This window comes from Diadema setosum, chromosome 1 (genome assembly GCF_964275005.1).
Source record: "Diadema setosum chromosome 1, eeDiaSeto1, whole genome shotgun sequence".
Taxonomy (NCBI): Eukaryota; Metazoa; Echinodermata; class Echinoidea; order Diadematoida; family Diadematidae; genus Diadema; species Diadema setosum.
In genome coordinates, this window is record NC_092685.1 from 1763492 (window position 1) to 1780722 (window position 17231).

At 38.5% G+C, this 17231-nt stretch overlaps 1 protein-coding gene across 1 annotated transcript in view; it reads left to right on the forward strand.

Moving 5' to 3' along the window:
- Positions 1 to 17231, forward strand: part of LOC140233095 (HEAT repeat-containing protein 5B-like) — an 80895-nt gene that overhangs the window by 34814 nt on the left and 28850 nt on the right. The window contains exons 4-6 of the mRNA XM_072313211.1: positions 12309 to 12520; positions 16157 to 16265; positions 17028 to 17177. Of these exons, the coding sequence (XP_072169312.1) occupies positions 12309 to 12520; positions 16157 to 16265; positions 17028 to 17177 (471 nt within the window). The remainder of the gene's footprint in view (positions 1 to 12308; positions 12521 to 16156; positions 16266 to 17027; positions 17178 to 17231) is intronic.

The window sequence follows — 17231 nt, forward strand, 5'->3', positions numbered from 1 at the left end:
CGACATATGAGACTGTGCAAATACTATGAGTGAGAGGAGAGAAGTGAATGTATATGTCTGGTGCAGGGATTGCGGAGGTAGGGGCTCCTCTCTACACTTGCGGCATGCTGTGTGCATAACTTGAGGAATCAATGCGCTGGTGTAGTCCAATAGCTCTGTCTAATAGCTTGCCCCAAGGCAGTGTATTTCCCTCACTTCTACTGTCCTCTTCGATTATATGTGACACCTCTTCTGCTTCATCCTAGGAGAAATTTTAAGGCCCTCTCCCTTTTTGGGTTATCAGACAGAATCTGCCAAAATAGGTTAATGGTATTGCAATTTCGTGAATTATCATAATTAATTTTTGCTGGTTGTTCTTCATCTAACTTTGTTCACAGCCTACAGAGCATTTGATTCACCTCTGTATGAATTTACAGTGGTATTTCTCATAGAAAAAGTGAGATACATGTACACTGTACAATAGTGAGATACACTGTACAGTCCAATTCCTTGGGGAAAGTAACCTGTGACATTCGTGAGGACAAAAGACAAGTGTAGCGGGAAATTTCAGGAAGCTTACTTTACTCTATGGTCATCACTGTCATGCATTTGATTGTAGTGTATGCAACTACACGGTATATTGCATAAAGATGCATTGTTTATTCATATTTTTAATTCTTAATTTGTCATTGCAGTAAATGGGGATTTCTTCATGAACCTACTGTTGTCAAGTTAAGAAGCTTACATTCAGCACTGAAATGCAAATGCCAGCACTTATTCTGTCATCTTTTATCCACTATAATCACAGATTTTGGGATTGTCAGAAAATAAAAAGAATTAGTGGAAAAATGAGCAAAGAAAATGGGATTCCATCGAGATTGGAACCCGAGACCTCCGGATGCTAGCCCAGTGCTCTGCCGATTGAGCTATAGAAAGCCCTGGTTCAGTGTTCATCCCAGAAACCCTAAATTCTCAATGCTTGGATGGTCAGAAGCTATAGCATTGTGTGTTTTGTGTGAAAGACACACGCACACACTTAATTTATAAACCCAAAGGATAATTCAACCTGAGGATAAATGCAAGGGATCACTGAAGTGATGCAGCTTTTTGAGTATATGTAACAAACGTAAACAGAAGAAAACTGACTAGAAAAGAATATAATTTATTAGCGGAAAAATGAGCAAAGAAAATGGGTGGTTCCAACAGAATAATAAGAAGATATAAAGGTTGAATTGCTCTATGTAGAAGCCATAACATGTCCATCCCTTATTCATGCATTGAACTGTGTAAAAAGATTTTTATTAATTTTATTATGCAAAATACTCATGATACAACCATTAAGTAGCAGCATCAGCAACAACAAAAACAGCAACCAAGAACTGTTGTTTGTTCCATGTAATTTTGATTGTGAGTTCCATAAAGTAATTATTTGGTGCTATGCACAGCAATTTCATAAAGTGGTGTACAACAGTTTTGACAAATGGTAATTGCAGTTTCCATGAAAACAGCTGAGCTGTAACAAATCAACTGTGACTCTATCAGTCGTTGCTATGGTAACTAAAGTTATTCTATTGTGGAGTGATTGCAAATGCATCCCTATGAAATGTTGGCCACAGAGGGCCATACTGTGTGTATATGGACCATACTTGGGATAGGAGCTCAGACAGAGAGGGGTTTGCTTTCTCTTCTGGTATGTTTGATATGAAAATATGAACAAGGTATGCCCGCCAGAGAGACTGTAGCGGAATGTGTCGTCTACCTGGAATGCATGCTTGTCTTAACTTAGTCATTTCACAAGATGTATTTACCATAGGACTGGCGTCATCGCGCTTGTTTGCCCAGCAGTGCTGCGATCTTGATGCCCACTGTATGAAGCACAGGAGATTTAATTTTCTCAAGATGAATTTAATCACTCTAAGTGCTACGTAGTATGATATGTGAATCACAATTACAGAAAATGCATTCAGGAAATTTAATATGATTAAATTTTATACACGCTTCTGCCATACAGCAAGATAATGCTGCTTACCAGTGATGATTAGTCAGTTTATCATAAAGTCAATGCCATGATGTCTTCTATTCACCCTTTAATTGATACCAAAAAAAAATGATCATATGAACTGTATGATCGAGGTATTAAGAAATGAGAGACTCAGATAAATCATTAGTGATAAATAACTTGGCAAAGCTCGACTATGTTTGTATAATAGTGTTCATGAGCAATGAAGTTAGGATGATGGTCCGATGTTCAACTACATTTGAACTCTGGAGTGATTACATGATGACAAGATGTATGTACGTGTCTATAGTCCCAGATACCTTGAGTACACATTGTGCAGCCTTTTGTTAGGCCGACTGTCAAATGTTCTTACCATGTTGAGTGGCTGTCATCTAATTGTTTATGTCTGTGTCTGTGATTGCTCTTTTCTTTCTCCAGTTGGCCGAATGCTCCCCTCTTTGTAGCCTTGCTTCAAGTCTGTTGCAGCTTTTTCTGAACCAACATTAAGCACGTTCAATTTGTAAACATCACTCTGCACACAACATAATGCCCCATGAGCATGACTAGAAGATAGATACATCAGTGGAAAAAGTCTCCCTCTAGACTGAGCATTCATTGCATTACACCTGGTTAATGTTGTAGAAGTCCAAAGCCATGGGATCAGGCTAGCATTATCTATTTATATACCCCCTTGTTCTCTCCCTTGCCCTGTACCAGTGTATTTACATTACAGTCCCCTGAGTTTATTGCGGTACATCCTATTATTCTCTTTCTCCTCCTATCATGTCGATTTCCTTTCTTTTCTTGGAACTCGTCACTGATGCATTCCCTCTCATCCCGTCTCCTCTCTCTCCTCCACTCCTTCTCCTCCTCCTCCTCAGCAACCCTTCCTCCCCCTGAGCGATGTATTAACGATACTCCCTTCCCAATCGTGGCAGTTAATGGAGCATCGCCATCAGCTTCTAATAGCTGCCATGTATGATATTGCAATTGAAAACAGTTCCGTGCTAGTTTTAAAAACCATATCATCCTCAATAGGACTGTCAGTTAGATATAAACAGTCGTAACATGTCAGTTTATTGCTCTGATGAGGTGTACCGCAACCCTCCTGAACCATTTCTTCTCCCCGCAAGTTTCTGCAGCTGAATCTACTGCCACGCACTGCGGCAGACAAAATTCCAAGAAATACATTGAAGCTTCTCATGTGGGAAATTAAACTGCTGTAAAAATGCTTTGCTGTTTACTGCATGAAGGCACAAATAGCACAATGTTTTATGTGAAAATTCTGCCTTCCTTCCCAACCAATCTTATAAAAACAAACAAACAAACAAACAACAACAAAAAATACTTGTTCTTTTTCACATGCCCCTGCTTGGCTGTAGGCTTGTGTACCATAGTTACATCACAATAGTTACGTTCAGACGGCCGGCCCTAACCTCGAGGTTAGGAGGTTTAGCTCTTGCCCCCTAACTACGACGTGTGTCCACACGACGAATCTTAACCTCGAGGTTACGAAACCTCGAGGTTAAGCTTCTGCTCCCCCATACTACGAGTGGGTCCCACTCGATGTTAAACCCACAAAACCGGAAGTTTCAGCCCACACTGCTAACAAGGCATCTATTTCTTCTTTAGTCCAACCCTGTTGGACTCGCCTACCGGTACTCTTTTTCCCACCGGCGGCACCAGCTTCCTCTGTCATGGTATGCAGAGATAGCACTGCACTGATGACTTTATGCTTTATGAAGATATTCGTCGAAAACAATTTTTTAGCGTCGGAGAAGAATATAGAATACAGTAGCGAGTTCGACGTGTTCAGTTTCAGAGATCAAGCGCATGGGAAGAAAAGATGTTGTTGTGATGTGCGTCATAGGTTTTTCACCTCGGGCACATGTGTAGTGTATTTGTGGTGTACATTTGGGAGGTTGACCCGGAAGCAGAGGGAAATTGTGGGGGCTGGAGTTCACGGCGAGGTCACTCTAAACTTCGAGTTCATTGTTTTTTGTGTCCACACGGTGCTTAACTACGAGTGGGGACCCCCCGCGGCTCGTGGTTAGAGCACTAACCATAAGATTTGTCATGGCTCGAAACATCGAGCAAACCTCGACGAGGTTTGCTAACTATGAGTGCGTCTTCACGGTCCCTAACTACAAGCTCTAACCTCGAAGTTTCCTAACCTCGAGGTTAAGGGCTCCCATCTGAACGTAACTATGTTCATCTGAGGCCAACTGGAAAAACAACAACACCGAATAAGAAATGTACAACTGCAAACGCTGTGCTGATTTCTCAAACCAAAACCTATCGGGTGAAATCTGCAATCTCCGGGCAAGGAAGATTAAAGGATGAGTTCGGGTGGAAATGAGAGTCTCAAAGGATCATTGAATATTTCTTCTGATATATTTTTGCGATGACAGTCATTGACTTCATTTGATTGATGAAAAAATAATGAATAGATATATGGTATTCTTTAAGAATATCTGAGGTCTTTTGGTTCATATGTTTATGGTGTAATTCCAATGCAGCTCTTCAGATGTTGTGTAGATAATTTGTTTTATAAGTCAAATATCAATCATTTTTGTGTCTTTTGTACAATTTTAGCTCTGTACATGCCAGACAACCTGCTGCTCTATGGGATTTGTGTGCCTTATGTGGTGCAAAATTATGACTTCGGCAAGCTAAGAGCTAAGCTAAGCTAAGAGTATGCACTTGTACATCTAATGCTAGGGTATATGTCTATCAAGGTATACAAGTTTGAGAAAGGCTTTATTTGGTTTCTTCTTCCATGTCTACATATCAAGCTGTTCAGTGTAGTAGTTAGTGTAGAAGCAGAGCTCAGTTTGAGGAGACCCTCCCCCCCACCCCTCCCAGGGTTGTTTGAGATGTTGTGTGATAGAAACTGAAACGAAACAGACATGAATCACCATCCATATTTACAGTTATTCTCGGACCATAGCTAAATATACCATATCTTATTTCAGCTGCCAGTATTCACTTAGACAAAGTCAGTGATATGTTTGTAGCATTTTCTGAACTTCAGAACTTGACAATGTTCACGGAAGTATCAAAATAATCTTGGAACTCATCACTTGACTTGTTTCCGAGTGTTAAAGAATGTACTTAAAGACATAGAAGTTGACAATGAACACAGGAATCCTGTTCATTGCTGCCATGATGTACTGTATAAGCAGTTATTTTCGTGAATGTTTATTTTTCATTTCATTTCGTTTATTTCATTTCCAACAATACAAAACATTTTCTTACACAAAATAACACGGTATCAATACAATGTAGTAACAAAGAAGAATATGTGAAGTTACTTGTAACAATACTGCTCATTACAAAAGCAAATGAAAATTGAATTAAAACTAAAGTTGCAGGAATGATTAGAATTAGAATGTCTAATTTTCGCGAATTTTGCGAATCACAGTTGGATCGCGAATTTAACGTGCGAAAATGTCGCCATGCATGAGGTTAGCAATGATTGTAAGATGGCATTGGTGTCAATTCGCGAAAACAGCATCTTGCGAAAATGTCTGTGACCTCCTAATTCGCGAAATATCAGTATGCGAAAATACAGTATACTATTTTACATGAAACTCACTGTATTTGGCTTGCCTTTTCGTGATGCCATCTGTCCCCCCCCCCCCCAAAAAAAAAAAAAAAGAAATGGGATATGAAAATTTGAACACAATCCAAGCATGATCAATGGAAGAAAATGTATTTGAAATTACAAAGTGTCAAAGCTCCAAAATCTGTTAGCTCTTGACTGTTATATTCTCAGTTTCATATTACGTCTCTCAAGAAGTACTTACAGTAGTCCAACACTTGAATAGTATAGAAGAGCTCCAATGAATGTTATGTAGCTGTGATTAAAATGATATATTGTTTCATTTAAAACATGGGCATGAGGTGAGATAAGCCAGACATGAATCAGACATGAGCTGGAAAATGCCAATCTATTATCTGCACGTGCCTGCCCTGGCTACAGCTCTGCATATTAATATCCTTATTATGAAATGCCTTGGTACAAGGAGTTGTCACTTATTTAATAACAGCGCCATCATGCTGCCTTCCTTGGTGATGGAAGTGACGGATACATCACATATTGTTATCTCTCATGTTCACTCCAAGCAGTTTATCAATGCTTCATGTATCAACTCAATCATAAAAAAAGCTGGATTTTTTTTTTTAATGCTTATGAATCGGTTCATCTTCATGGTGATGATGTGGGAGAATGATGTCCGTTGTACTGTTTTTGTTTTGTTTTTAAAATAAAGGAAATTCTGCAGCATGTCACTTGCTCCCTTTTGCACCAGGTGCAGTATTACTTCCCACCTCTTAATTAGCAATCAATGAAGGAAGTTCATGTTAGGTGGAACGTACTGACTTGGTCTGTAAGTTGCATCACACACATGCTGTTCTACTGAGTTGATGTGATTGTGAATGGCAGCTGCATTGAAAGCTAAACTGGGAATGATCTCCTGATGAAAACCTTATTACTTCTCTCATTATTGACCTGCTCCTGCTGCTTCAGATTGAGTCAGTGACTCTCATTTCTTCCTTAAGCTTCATGTGCAGGGGAGTTCATGGGTTTATACTACAACTGTAGCAGCATGAAAGAGTATAACTACAGTTTCACATATTTAAAAAAAAAAATGGTGTAGACCAAGTTACTTCTTTGAGAAGCACTTTATCAGCTTGATGAGTCATGGTTGAAGAATGTCCAAGGTTGTCACGCCATGTGTTGGTAAAGTTCAAGGTGTAGGTATAGACAAGGTGTTATAAAAAACTTAGCTAGATGTTATTGTCAGTGTTGTCGTAGGGCACTTTAATATACCTACATGTACACAGTAATGTACACCATCGTTACTCTCTGGGGAACGTTTCTTGCAATTCTTGTTGTCTACATCCTTGTGTACTTTACTCACAAACAATTGAAAGGAACATAGCAACACATTTCTTGCTTGGTTTCTAATGTTAGACAGCAGTCTCAATCCCAGCCTGTGCGCCCGGCGCCTCGGCCCGCTGGCCTGCCAATCAAGCCATCGCCAGCAAGGGCAAGTAACCGAGTAACTGGAACCGCGTCTGTGTGCAATGCATATCTTGCCAAAGAACCCATATGCGAGGAAACCAGTGATTTCTGACGTGCGCAGGCCTACGTAGAGCTAGTTCGTCAATGGATACTAATTAAGAGTTTAGTAAGCCTAGATACAGAAAATAAAGAGTTTAATTCTATAGCACCGAGTACGACAGTAAGATCTAACCAGTGAATAGGCCTAACGTTAGGCCTAAGGGTAAGTAACGTTACAGCGAGTCGTTTGTATTTACCGTAACACTGCAGACTAGAGCGTCTACTAGGTCTAGAATTTCGACATGTAGACTCGCGATCTATTCTTTACAAAGCCGATCTGCGCCGTAGAGGTAAAAACAAGCTACTGTAGTCACCACACTCTCACAAGTTTCCATAATCCTACACGTAAACACACAAGACTTGAAACAATGCATACACGACCTTCACCTTGGACAGTCAGTTACTTAACGTTTATATCCACGTCAATGAATACTGTTAAAAAGTTGGGTTTACTGAGAGATCCACGTAGTGTGCGGGATCTTTACGGTACGCACGTACGCAGATTTTCGTTGAGCTCGAGATGTGCTAGATCTATCGACTACTCTCTTCAATACAATGCAAAACGGCATATTTTGTAGTTCTGTTGCAAACATACTTCTAATTCAGCGGCTGTAGCGCTAATAATACTGCGTCGCACTAGCAGACTACGCTTCCGTGGCCGTGGCAAACAATCATGTACATACATGTTTTTGTTGTTTGTTTTGCTTTATGTATTGTATTGTTTTTAAGCAGACAGTAACGGAAACCAGCCTCGTCCTGTGTTTTTCGTTTTGACTAAATCAATAATTAAGTCATGGTGATCAGCTATAACTTTAATCGACTATTTAGTCTCTTCGTAAAACGGAGACTTACAGTTGATTTAAAGTTATAGCTGACTTTAAGTTGGTTAAAGTTAGAGTTGATTTCACAATCAACTCTAACTTTATCTTGATAAAACGGGGCCCTGGTGTATCATCCCTAATGGATGATTTATATGCATTCAATGGTAATATTACCAGCTTTTGAATCAGTAGGAACCACAGGTATACCTGTGCTAAAATTTGTTGGTGTTGTAGCAAGGTTTGGACATGTAACATTGATATTCCCATAAATGATGAAATTGGATACTGGTCAGTTGGCATTTTGTTCCCACCCTTGAATGAAATGAACAGAGCTTCATAATCAATTATTAGCACATTTCACTTCAACTTATTCATTAATTTTTATCCATCCTTTTCCAGATTCTGTTAGTATTGTCTGAAGATTTATATTGTTCAGTCTAATCAAGCCTTACTTGAAGGTGTTATTGTGTGGCAGATTGGATTGGCTGTTACGCAATATTGATGTCGTCTAACCTTCAAGTGATGGTGTACCTTTGAACTTGCAAATTGCATGACTGTCATGTTGCCATTACATTTTTCTAGGATATAATATACTCGCTAAAGAGTACTAACTTTTTGAGAGCAATCAAAACATCAAGCCATGTGTGAACAAACCTTGTATTGTGTGAGAGGCATGGTGCCCATTGGGTATTGAGTGAAAAAAGGTCAACCTGACATGGATTCCTCTCAGCATCCTTCCCATCCAGCATCAACTTTCCCCTTGTGGTCGAAAACAGAAACGTTCTGTGAGTAACCACCATTTCGATTCCTAGTGACTTTGGCACTGCAGAAAGCTGCATATTTGTTTCCAGCTTTCCTGCAGGGACAAGTTGCAATATTGGCCTCACGCATACCTAGATGCATGCATCAACACTTGTTTATGAGATTTAATTTCAGTGTAAGAGATCAAATCTATATGAAAATGAATTGAAGGTATAAAACTTGCAATAAGTTTAGATTAAGCTTTTGTATTGTCTTTTGTCCAGAAATTATGTCTTGCATTCTTGATTTTATTTCTTGGCTCTGCCATATTGATGGTGATGTGACCAACGTCAGTTCAGTATTTCTGGCTGTCCATGGAGAGGGCTGAAAATAATCATCCTAGCAGATAGTTCATGCTGATTAGTCATTTAGCATCTCAATATATGCAGTGTCACCTTTGCTTTGCTGTCTTGACATTAAAGCATGCCACGTCTTTCACCAGTCTGTGCCTAAATGTTTATGACGGCTATTAGTGTCGATAGACCAAGTTGACATCAAGTTGATATCAAGCTATCAATTTGTATCAAAGCAGCAAGGTCTTTAGAATCACTTTCTTTGCGCACCGGTGATGTTGTCAGCATACGCTTTCTGCTCTTTCCATGTGTACAGGAGATTAATGTTTCATGACCTGAAATTCTGCCCGCTATGTCTTGACAGACATTTAGAGTGACAGTAATGCTGACTGCAGTCCAAGGCGCACACTGATTAAATTTTCAGAGGGAGTAATTGGATTGGAGATTGAATGGCAAAAGGTTGTATGTACGCTGTCTCATGACTCTTGGGTGCTCTACAGCTTCTGGATGCACTGCAGCCAAGCCCTCTGACATCTGAATGTCCAGGGTGATGGAGATCAAGAAGCTAGAATGTATAACCTCATTTGGATCAAAGGGGGCACCCTGTCAACCTGTTTCTTAGCAGTAGCTTACTGTATAAGCTGTTATTTTCGCATACAGATATTTTCGCGAATGAGCACGTCACGGACATTATCACGAGATCTTTTTTCACAAATTGACACGAGGCTATTGAATGTGCACCATGAGCCAGTGCATGGCAACATTTTTGCGTGTTGTTAAATTCACGGTCCAACCTCCATCTCCAATGTTTTTAAAACACGCAGTTACACTAACAAGGACTTGCCAATTAATCAAACAATTAGTATGAGAAGCATGATGTATTTCTTGAACATGGATTTCTTGTCAAGCCATCAGTATGGTTTTTTTAGTCAATTCTGAGGTACAGAGAAACATGGCTCTGCATTATAAGATCATTTTATTGGCAGTTTTTTCTCTAGCATCCATTAACTCTAGGTCTTTTCATGCCAGACTGCAGTCAATCTTATTGCAAATAAATGTCAGTATCTTCTTCCCTGCATGATAATCCCTTTAATGGAAGAGTCTGTGGTTGTACTGAGATGCATTACTGCCTGGGCTCTGACATTTAGATAGGGTAATGCCTAATTAGGTTGTTTCAGTAGCAATCCTCTGTGCGTATGCACAATTAACGACCAATCCTGAATCCCTCATACTGTGTCATTTATAGGTAGTGTTTCCTTTTTTCTGGTACTGATTTCTAGAAAGCAAGCTCAATTTGCTGATGAAATTGTTCAGTTTGTCAAGAAACTAGACAAATAAAATCACCTGTGTGCTAAACCTTGTTCAATTTCCATACAATTTTTCCACAAGTTTGAAATTATTGATTCGCTTGCATCCTTTTATGCCGCAAGGATGTAATTCAAGGCATCCTCCATGCAATGACTGATGCAGATTTCTTGCTATCATAGTAGAAAAATTCCCTCTGTGTAAAGATTTATTTTTTCTACATCATCTACTTCTACATTATCATTAACTGCCTATTCAAATGCATGCAACGAAATAGTTAAATTTGAAGGTCCAACTGCCCATTCTTCCTGCATTCTGAGTAGTTTTAACCAATGCATAATCTATATTAGAGGTAATTAAATTTTGTTTGCTGTTGGTTCCAGTTGATCATCTGATGGCTACAAAATTCATATGCTGCACATGAAGAGTATAGATCAAAATCACAGAAAGTACCTCACCCAGGAAGTTTAGAAACTGTGACACCACTCAGAGAGATGTCATGAATGTCTTCCTCACTCGGCTTTCAGTCTTTTGAATGTTGAAAGCATTCAAGCATGGTGCTTGAAGCACTTTACCCTTTTATCCTGTTGTGAAACTTTGTAAGATCTTAAGATTAACTTATGTCATTACACGCCTGTGATTTGCAGGGTATGCAGCATTCATGTAAACACTGCATTGGATACGTTTTTCTTTCCATCTGACAGATTTGACAGTTAGGTTTCATAATGGGGCAACTATCATTTTTAGGCATCTTTATTTTGGCTGAGGTCATGCAAGCAGTACTTACCTTGTAAAAACTTCACTCCAAAAAAGGATGGTAACCGCTAATTAAACTCTGAAGAAAATCCTGATGGGCTCGAATGAATACCCTCACCCACAACCATTTTTTTTTCTTTCACAGATTTTTAAAGTTCACCTGCAAAAAAGAAAAAAGAAAAAAAAAGATAAATATATAAATGAATAAATAATTGCTGGATGAATGATAGGTGAGAGTGCTGAGTTAATAAAGCAGCATACTTGCATCAATTTTTACTTGTGATGATATTAGTTAAAATCTCAAAACAGTGTCTTCATTTATCAGATCTGCTACAGTGTAGAACTCTACAAGTGTAAGAATGGTGAAGAAGAGATTAGTTTTCTACACAGTAGGATGCAGTCATCTACAATGAAAACTGTGACCGTTTAATCTTGAAGTCAATCAGGATGGGTTTCTTTCCTCTGTTGATTGATTGCCAAAGTAGATAACAACAACATGGCAGTCTCTGTCTGTCAATGACAGTAATATATCAAACATAATCTGCCATCAGATTCTCTTGAACATTAAGAGAAGAGCTAAACTGTGAAGTAACTGTGATCCAAACCATTAAAGGCAGTGCCACTCTCTTGCAAATACTCTTAACAATACTGATTGTACTTGTAGGAAGAGTATTTGGATGCCTTTGCTCTGTTTGGAAGTATAACAGATATACCTGTACTATGTGTTGACAAGAAATTAGTTGTAGAAGTATGATGTTCTGATGAACTGAAATGGTATTTAAGCATCAATAAGCATACTGCCTGTTTCTTTTAAATCACAATGTCGCCCTATTGGAAAGAAGTCAAAGTTTATGTAAACCCAACACTCCTGACATGTCTGTAGCTACACTGTAGTCACCAAGTTAATGCAACAACTTAAACATCTTTACAATTTCACTTTAGTTCAGCTCATTGCTCAAAAGAGCTCTCACTTTTGATGAATTCTCTGTTGTATTGGATAAAGGTGATTTGATAAGAGACTTATATAACAATGTTTGAAACTTTTTACACCCGAGTCTTTGATAAGTCAATTTATGCTGACAATAGTAGACAGCAATGACACGACATGGCAATGTTGTTTTGATCTAACTGTGAGAATCTCATTGAGTTTAAAACCCACTTTTTAATATCTCTGTTATATCATTGTGTTTTGTTTTGTTTGTTTGTTTGTTTTTTTGCTCTTCCAGTCGGACATTAAAGAATCTCAGGCCAAATTGGTCAAGCAGTTGACCGCTCAGATATCCCAGTCACCGGGGCCTCCAACCAGAAAGCTTCTAGGCAAGTGCATCGCTACTGTGTTCCATGTCGGAGATACCATGGCACTCTACCAGACGACAAATCTCTGCAATGACATCATTAAGAGCAAGGATGACTCTCCCAGCTATCTGCCCACCAGGCTGTAAGTACATCATCCATCGCCATGGCAACAAAGGGAGTGGGGGGAGGAGGGGATTTAACTTCACCTGTGAAAATTCCATCATGGTAGAATACATGTCTATACACTGTCTGGTCTTGGAGGTGAGAGTGCCAGGAAAACATAGGGGAGCCTTCATTACATTATGTAAGATAATATTAAATTTGTCATCAGAAATCTTGATTTAAGAAGTAATGTTTAATGTTGGTAGAACTGTGAATGTTATATCGTTAAAATATTAAATAACTCAACATTTTTAAGTATTGGCTTTAAATACAAAGTGAGCATTGTCATGCACAGAAAGTATGTTTATATCACTGATCAGGTTCACAGGATGAGCAGGATGAAAGCTTTGAATAAAGATTAAATGATTTGTGCAGTTTCCAGATTACACATTTCCCTTAGAACATGATGACTTTGAAGGGGAGTTTTTTTTTTTTTTTTTGAACATGTAGAACAAAACAGAGAACATAATTCTTGCTATCTGTCTTCATTTATATCATTTTGATCCATCTACACATATATGTGTTACTTACTTTTTGTTTGGTGCAGCTGCAAAGTTAAAAATTAACACAGGCACATACGATTTTTTAGGTTTGATCAAATTCGGCAAATATCTCACAGTTGAACATTATCATATGTAAAGTATATGAGAGAGAACAACTCCCATAATGCAGACTAGTATTATTACAAAGGGCAATGAGTTCGAATTGTTGTCGTAGCTAAATGGTCGTCATAGTAGCGCTCTGAGTTTGTGCATCACCCAGGGGTTAATGTTGTGATCAGTAAACCCTATTACCAGTCCTCATGAGGCCTGTAAGTAGAGAGTGCCTTGGCAATCAGCCTGTATGGACTCTGTGTCTTGATAATGAATTAATAATGCCAAGAGAGCTACTCTGGGGAAAGAGAGTCAGTGTCTTGTATATTTAATCAGTTCTAGCGGAGGAAAACATCTCATTTATTTCCCCTTGACCTGATCAGCTCATTCAAGGATGAGCTTGGCTTGAATGCAGTCAGTGCTCACATCATTCACTTTGTTCTCCCAAGATATATTATAGGTCCTACATGTTGTATTCGGAAGATTGAGACAAGCATACATATTGTAGATGCAAATTATCTCCCTTTCTTTGACCTGTTGAAAATATGTTACTATATTTGTTATCTATGTATTATAAATATATCAGATATATATTACATTTAACTGTGGATGGTATAAATTGTTCGGCAGAAATAACACAGAAAATATAGTCAGTAGTGGGGTGTGTGTTTTGTGTATTGAAACAAAACTTAAATATAACACTAGTAATTCAGCTTGTGGTAACATTGATTAGATTACTTCATGATATTTCTTACTAAAGCACATATTCTGTGCAACTGCATATGTCAAGGCAAATTTGGCCTCGCCGATAAAAATTATATTTCAAAACTTGTCAAAGACAATGTTATCAAAATTCAATCAAATGTCCATAGAGTAGATGTAAAAATCCTATATCAAAATCTCTGTGTCATTCTAGGTTGTTGGGGTTTTTTTATATTGTCTTTTCTTCTTTCTGTGTTTTTTTTTTTTTCCATCTGGTGAATCCTGGGTTAGTTTCAGTAGCGGTATCTGGAAAACTTGATACACGTAGTTGTCTGCCAGATGTTTGGCAGTGTGGCATGGGGCACAGATTGTGCTGGCTTGCAGATTGCATTTTCCCTTTCTTTTGTGCCGCCCTCGTTTTTTACTCTTCGTGCAATAAAAAAACAGAAATCCCTCCCCCAGGGTAGAAAGCTGTGTAAATGTCTGTAGCAAAGACTTCCACAGGATCGTACATGTAGAGTGCCGTTGAAAAAAAACAGATGATATTTCAAATCTTTTAGGTCTTAGTTTTCTCCAAGTTAGCTGACTGGGAGGAGTGAATTCAATGGTAGGGATTTTTAAGCATTTGAAGCATGTTATATTATTTATTTTTCCCCTCAGGAATGGCTGTATCCAAGATGATGATAGTTTGTTGATTAAGCCTGTCATAACCAAAGGCATGAGTGTCATGTACAATGGCAGTGACACTCAGAGACAGTGGCACCAAGAGAATTAAGAAGCTACCCAGCAGTGAAGATGGAAATATTTTTAAGCTTCCTTGCATAATGAGAAGCTAACTAAACTCGTTTAGTGCAGGCTACATAAACAGAGATGGGTCTATATACAGACATTTTACGAGAGCCACATTTGTTTGCAGTTTACTTTGTTTTCCTGCATCCAGTGAAATTCGTCCTCTTTTCATATTTGAATCTTATTATTTGTCTGAACTCAAAAGAAAGGGTTTTGCAATGGAACTGCATTGCAATGTGCTTTGCCAGGATATGAAACATATTGAAAGCTGTCAAACATATTTCCTTGCATGTAAAATGTACTAAAATGCTCCATGTTTTCATGAACTTCGCCTTTTTGCCGCAGATTGTATTGTACTGTAAACGTCAAAAGTTTCACATGATTCATTTTTCGTGCTAAGGGGCTAAAAAACATATTCATGGGTTCTTGAATTTGCACTGCGCTATTGTCAACCAGTTGAGAATGAACAGAGAAAATCATGAAGATCTTTTTGCAGGTTTTAGAATTTGCACTAGTCAAAATTAGCACGAAATACGCAAGAAGCAGTGTACTGCAATTTTTTTGCATAATTTGCAGTATTACTGGGGGAAGGTTGATCCATTGAATTCACAGTAATCTTGTGTATATTATGGCATTCCTGGCCAGTTGAGTGATTGTCATAGCAATGATGGTAGGTTAGGGATGCCCATGAAGAGATATAAACAATGATGAAACAAGCTGTCCTGTGACATGTCTTAAAGTACAGTGCACACTATCAGATGTTAGCTGTCTATTCTATCAGGCAAAGTCATATATATCCACATCGCAAAGGTCATGTACATCTGTGATATAATACTTTTGGGGGGAAAAGGTATTTTGGCATGCGGGATGTTGGTATGCCTGAAGAATGTTTCCTTGAACGTTTGTCTTGATGTCAACTTAACCGATATTCAGAACAATTTGGTTTTTAGCCAAGGCATAAACTGCTATTTGGTTCAGCCGACTCCTGTTGTAAGGAAGTACTTGGGACTGGCAGTTTTCTTGTATTATTTTGAAATGTTGTCTGAAGCAAACCAGTAAAATGTATAAAGATATGTAGATAATTATTTGGGGACCTGAATTTCTACTTGGTTATAACAAAATTTTGTTGTAATTGTGTTTGTTTCATCTGGAGTGCTCTGTACTTGATTATTGAGAGTATTGTTATATTTACTGAACAACAATAGAATTATCCAGATGAAGAGGCTGTTAGCTGAGTTACATTTTTTTCTTTCTCCCATATTTTCTCTCTTCATTGTGAACCCGTTTTGGTCTTTTTCTGCCATCTTTCTTTCTTCTCTTTCTACCTTGTATACTGTCTGTCTATTTCTCCTTCTATTCCTTCATCATTGGTTTATGTCCCATCTTTTATCTGATATCTTTCTACTCTTTTCACCATCAAATCCTCTCCCATCCCTTCTGTCTCTCTGTATCTCTGTCCATCTCTCACTCATCTTTTTTCTTTCTATCCCTTTCACTATCCATCTCTCCATCACTCTGTCCTCCCTACGTAGGGCTGCTGTGGCTGTTTTGGGAAAGATGTACCAGCTGCTTGGACGTCTCATGGGCAGCTCCTACTCAGAGACCATCCAGAGCCTAATTAAGGCTCTGAAAAATGCAGAGGTAAAATGCAGCTACCATCTAGAATGGTGCAGTCCGTTAATTTTTTTGATGTAACCCTTTAAAGAAATTGGTGTGGATTTAGCTTTTACTCTTCGTACAAGTCCACTTCTGTTGAAATTCAAAATTATATTGTTATTTTATCATATGATGTATAGTTATATTTTTTTTGTTCTTCATATTCATGTTCCTATTAACATAAATAAGAATTTGATGCTTTGTCGTTCAGTACAAAAAAAAAAAAAATGATTGAGAGAGGGCATGATGAGATTTTGTTCTTTTTTGCATATTTTTGATAATCTTTGATATTTCTTTGTATGCTAGAGAGGGATTTATCCTAACATTTGGGTTTTTGTGTCAATTATGATTGTTACAGCGTTGAAAAGCAGGTTATTGTAAATATTTTGTCTGTGGTTGTTTTGAGGAAATTGCATTATGGCACAGGAGAAGATCGCAGTAATTCAATTATGTGTTCCAAGCGTGGGATAAATTTGCCCCCTCAGCACATGGCTCTTTTTGTTTTGTGTTTCATACCAAAGATAAAAACAACCCAGTGACGTCTATGTAATTTATATTAGTGTTGTTTATTTGTCATCCCAGCTCTGCCTCTTGAGTTGATTTCATAACCTTGTTCAGTATGGATATGTTGTTTTATTCATAAGATCTAACCATCCAACATACACTTGGCGACTATGCAATTCGTCTTGAACCTTTTCCCTGTTCGAACAAGTGACATGATGTATTTCATTTCCAAACCCTCCGCAGTCCACCGGGCGATGTGAGATCATGTGGTGTCTACAGAAGATTCTTCAAGGTCTGGGCAGTGTGACCCAGCCCCACCACAGAGACATCTACAAGGCTGCCCGGAGTGCCCTGCAGGACCGAACCATGGCAGTCAGGGTGTCTGCCTCCAAGGTACGCCTGCCACTAGACTATGATGTCATACCCCCTGTTCGCACGCAAGCCAGT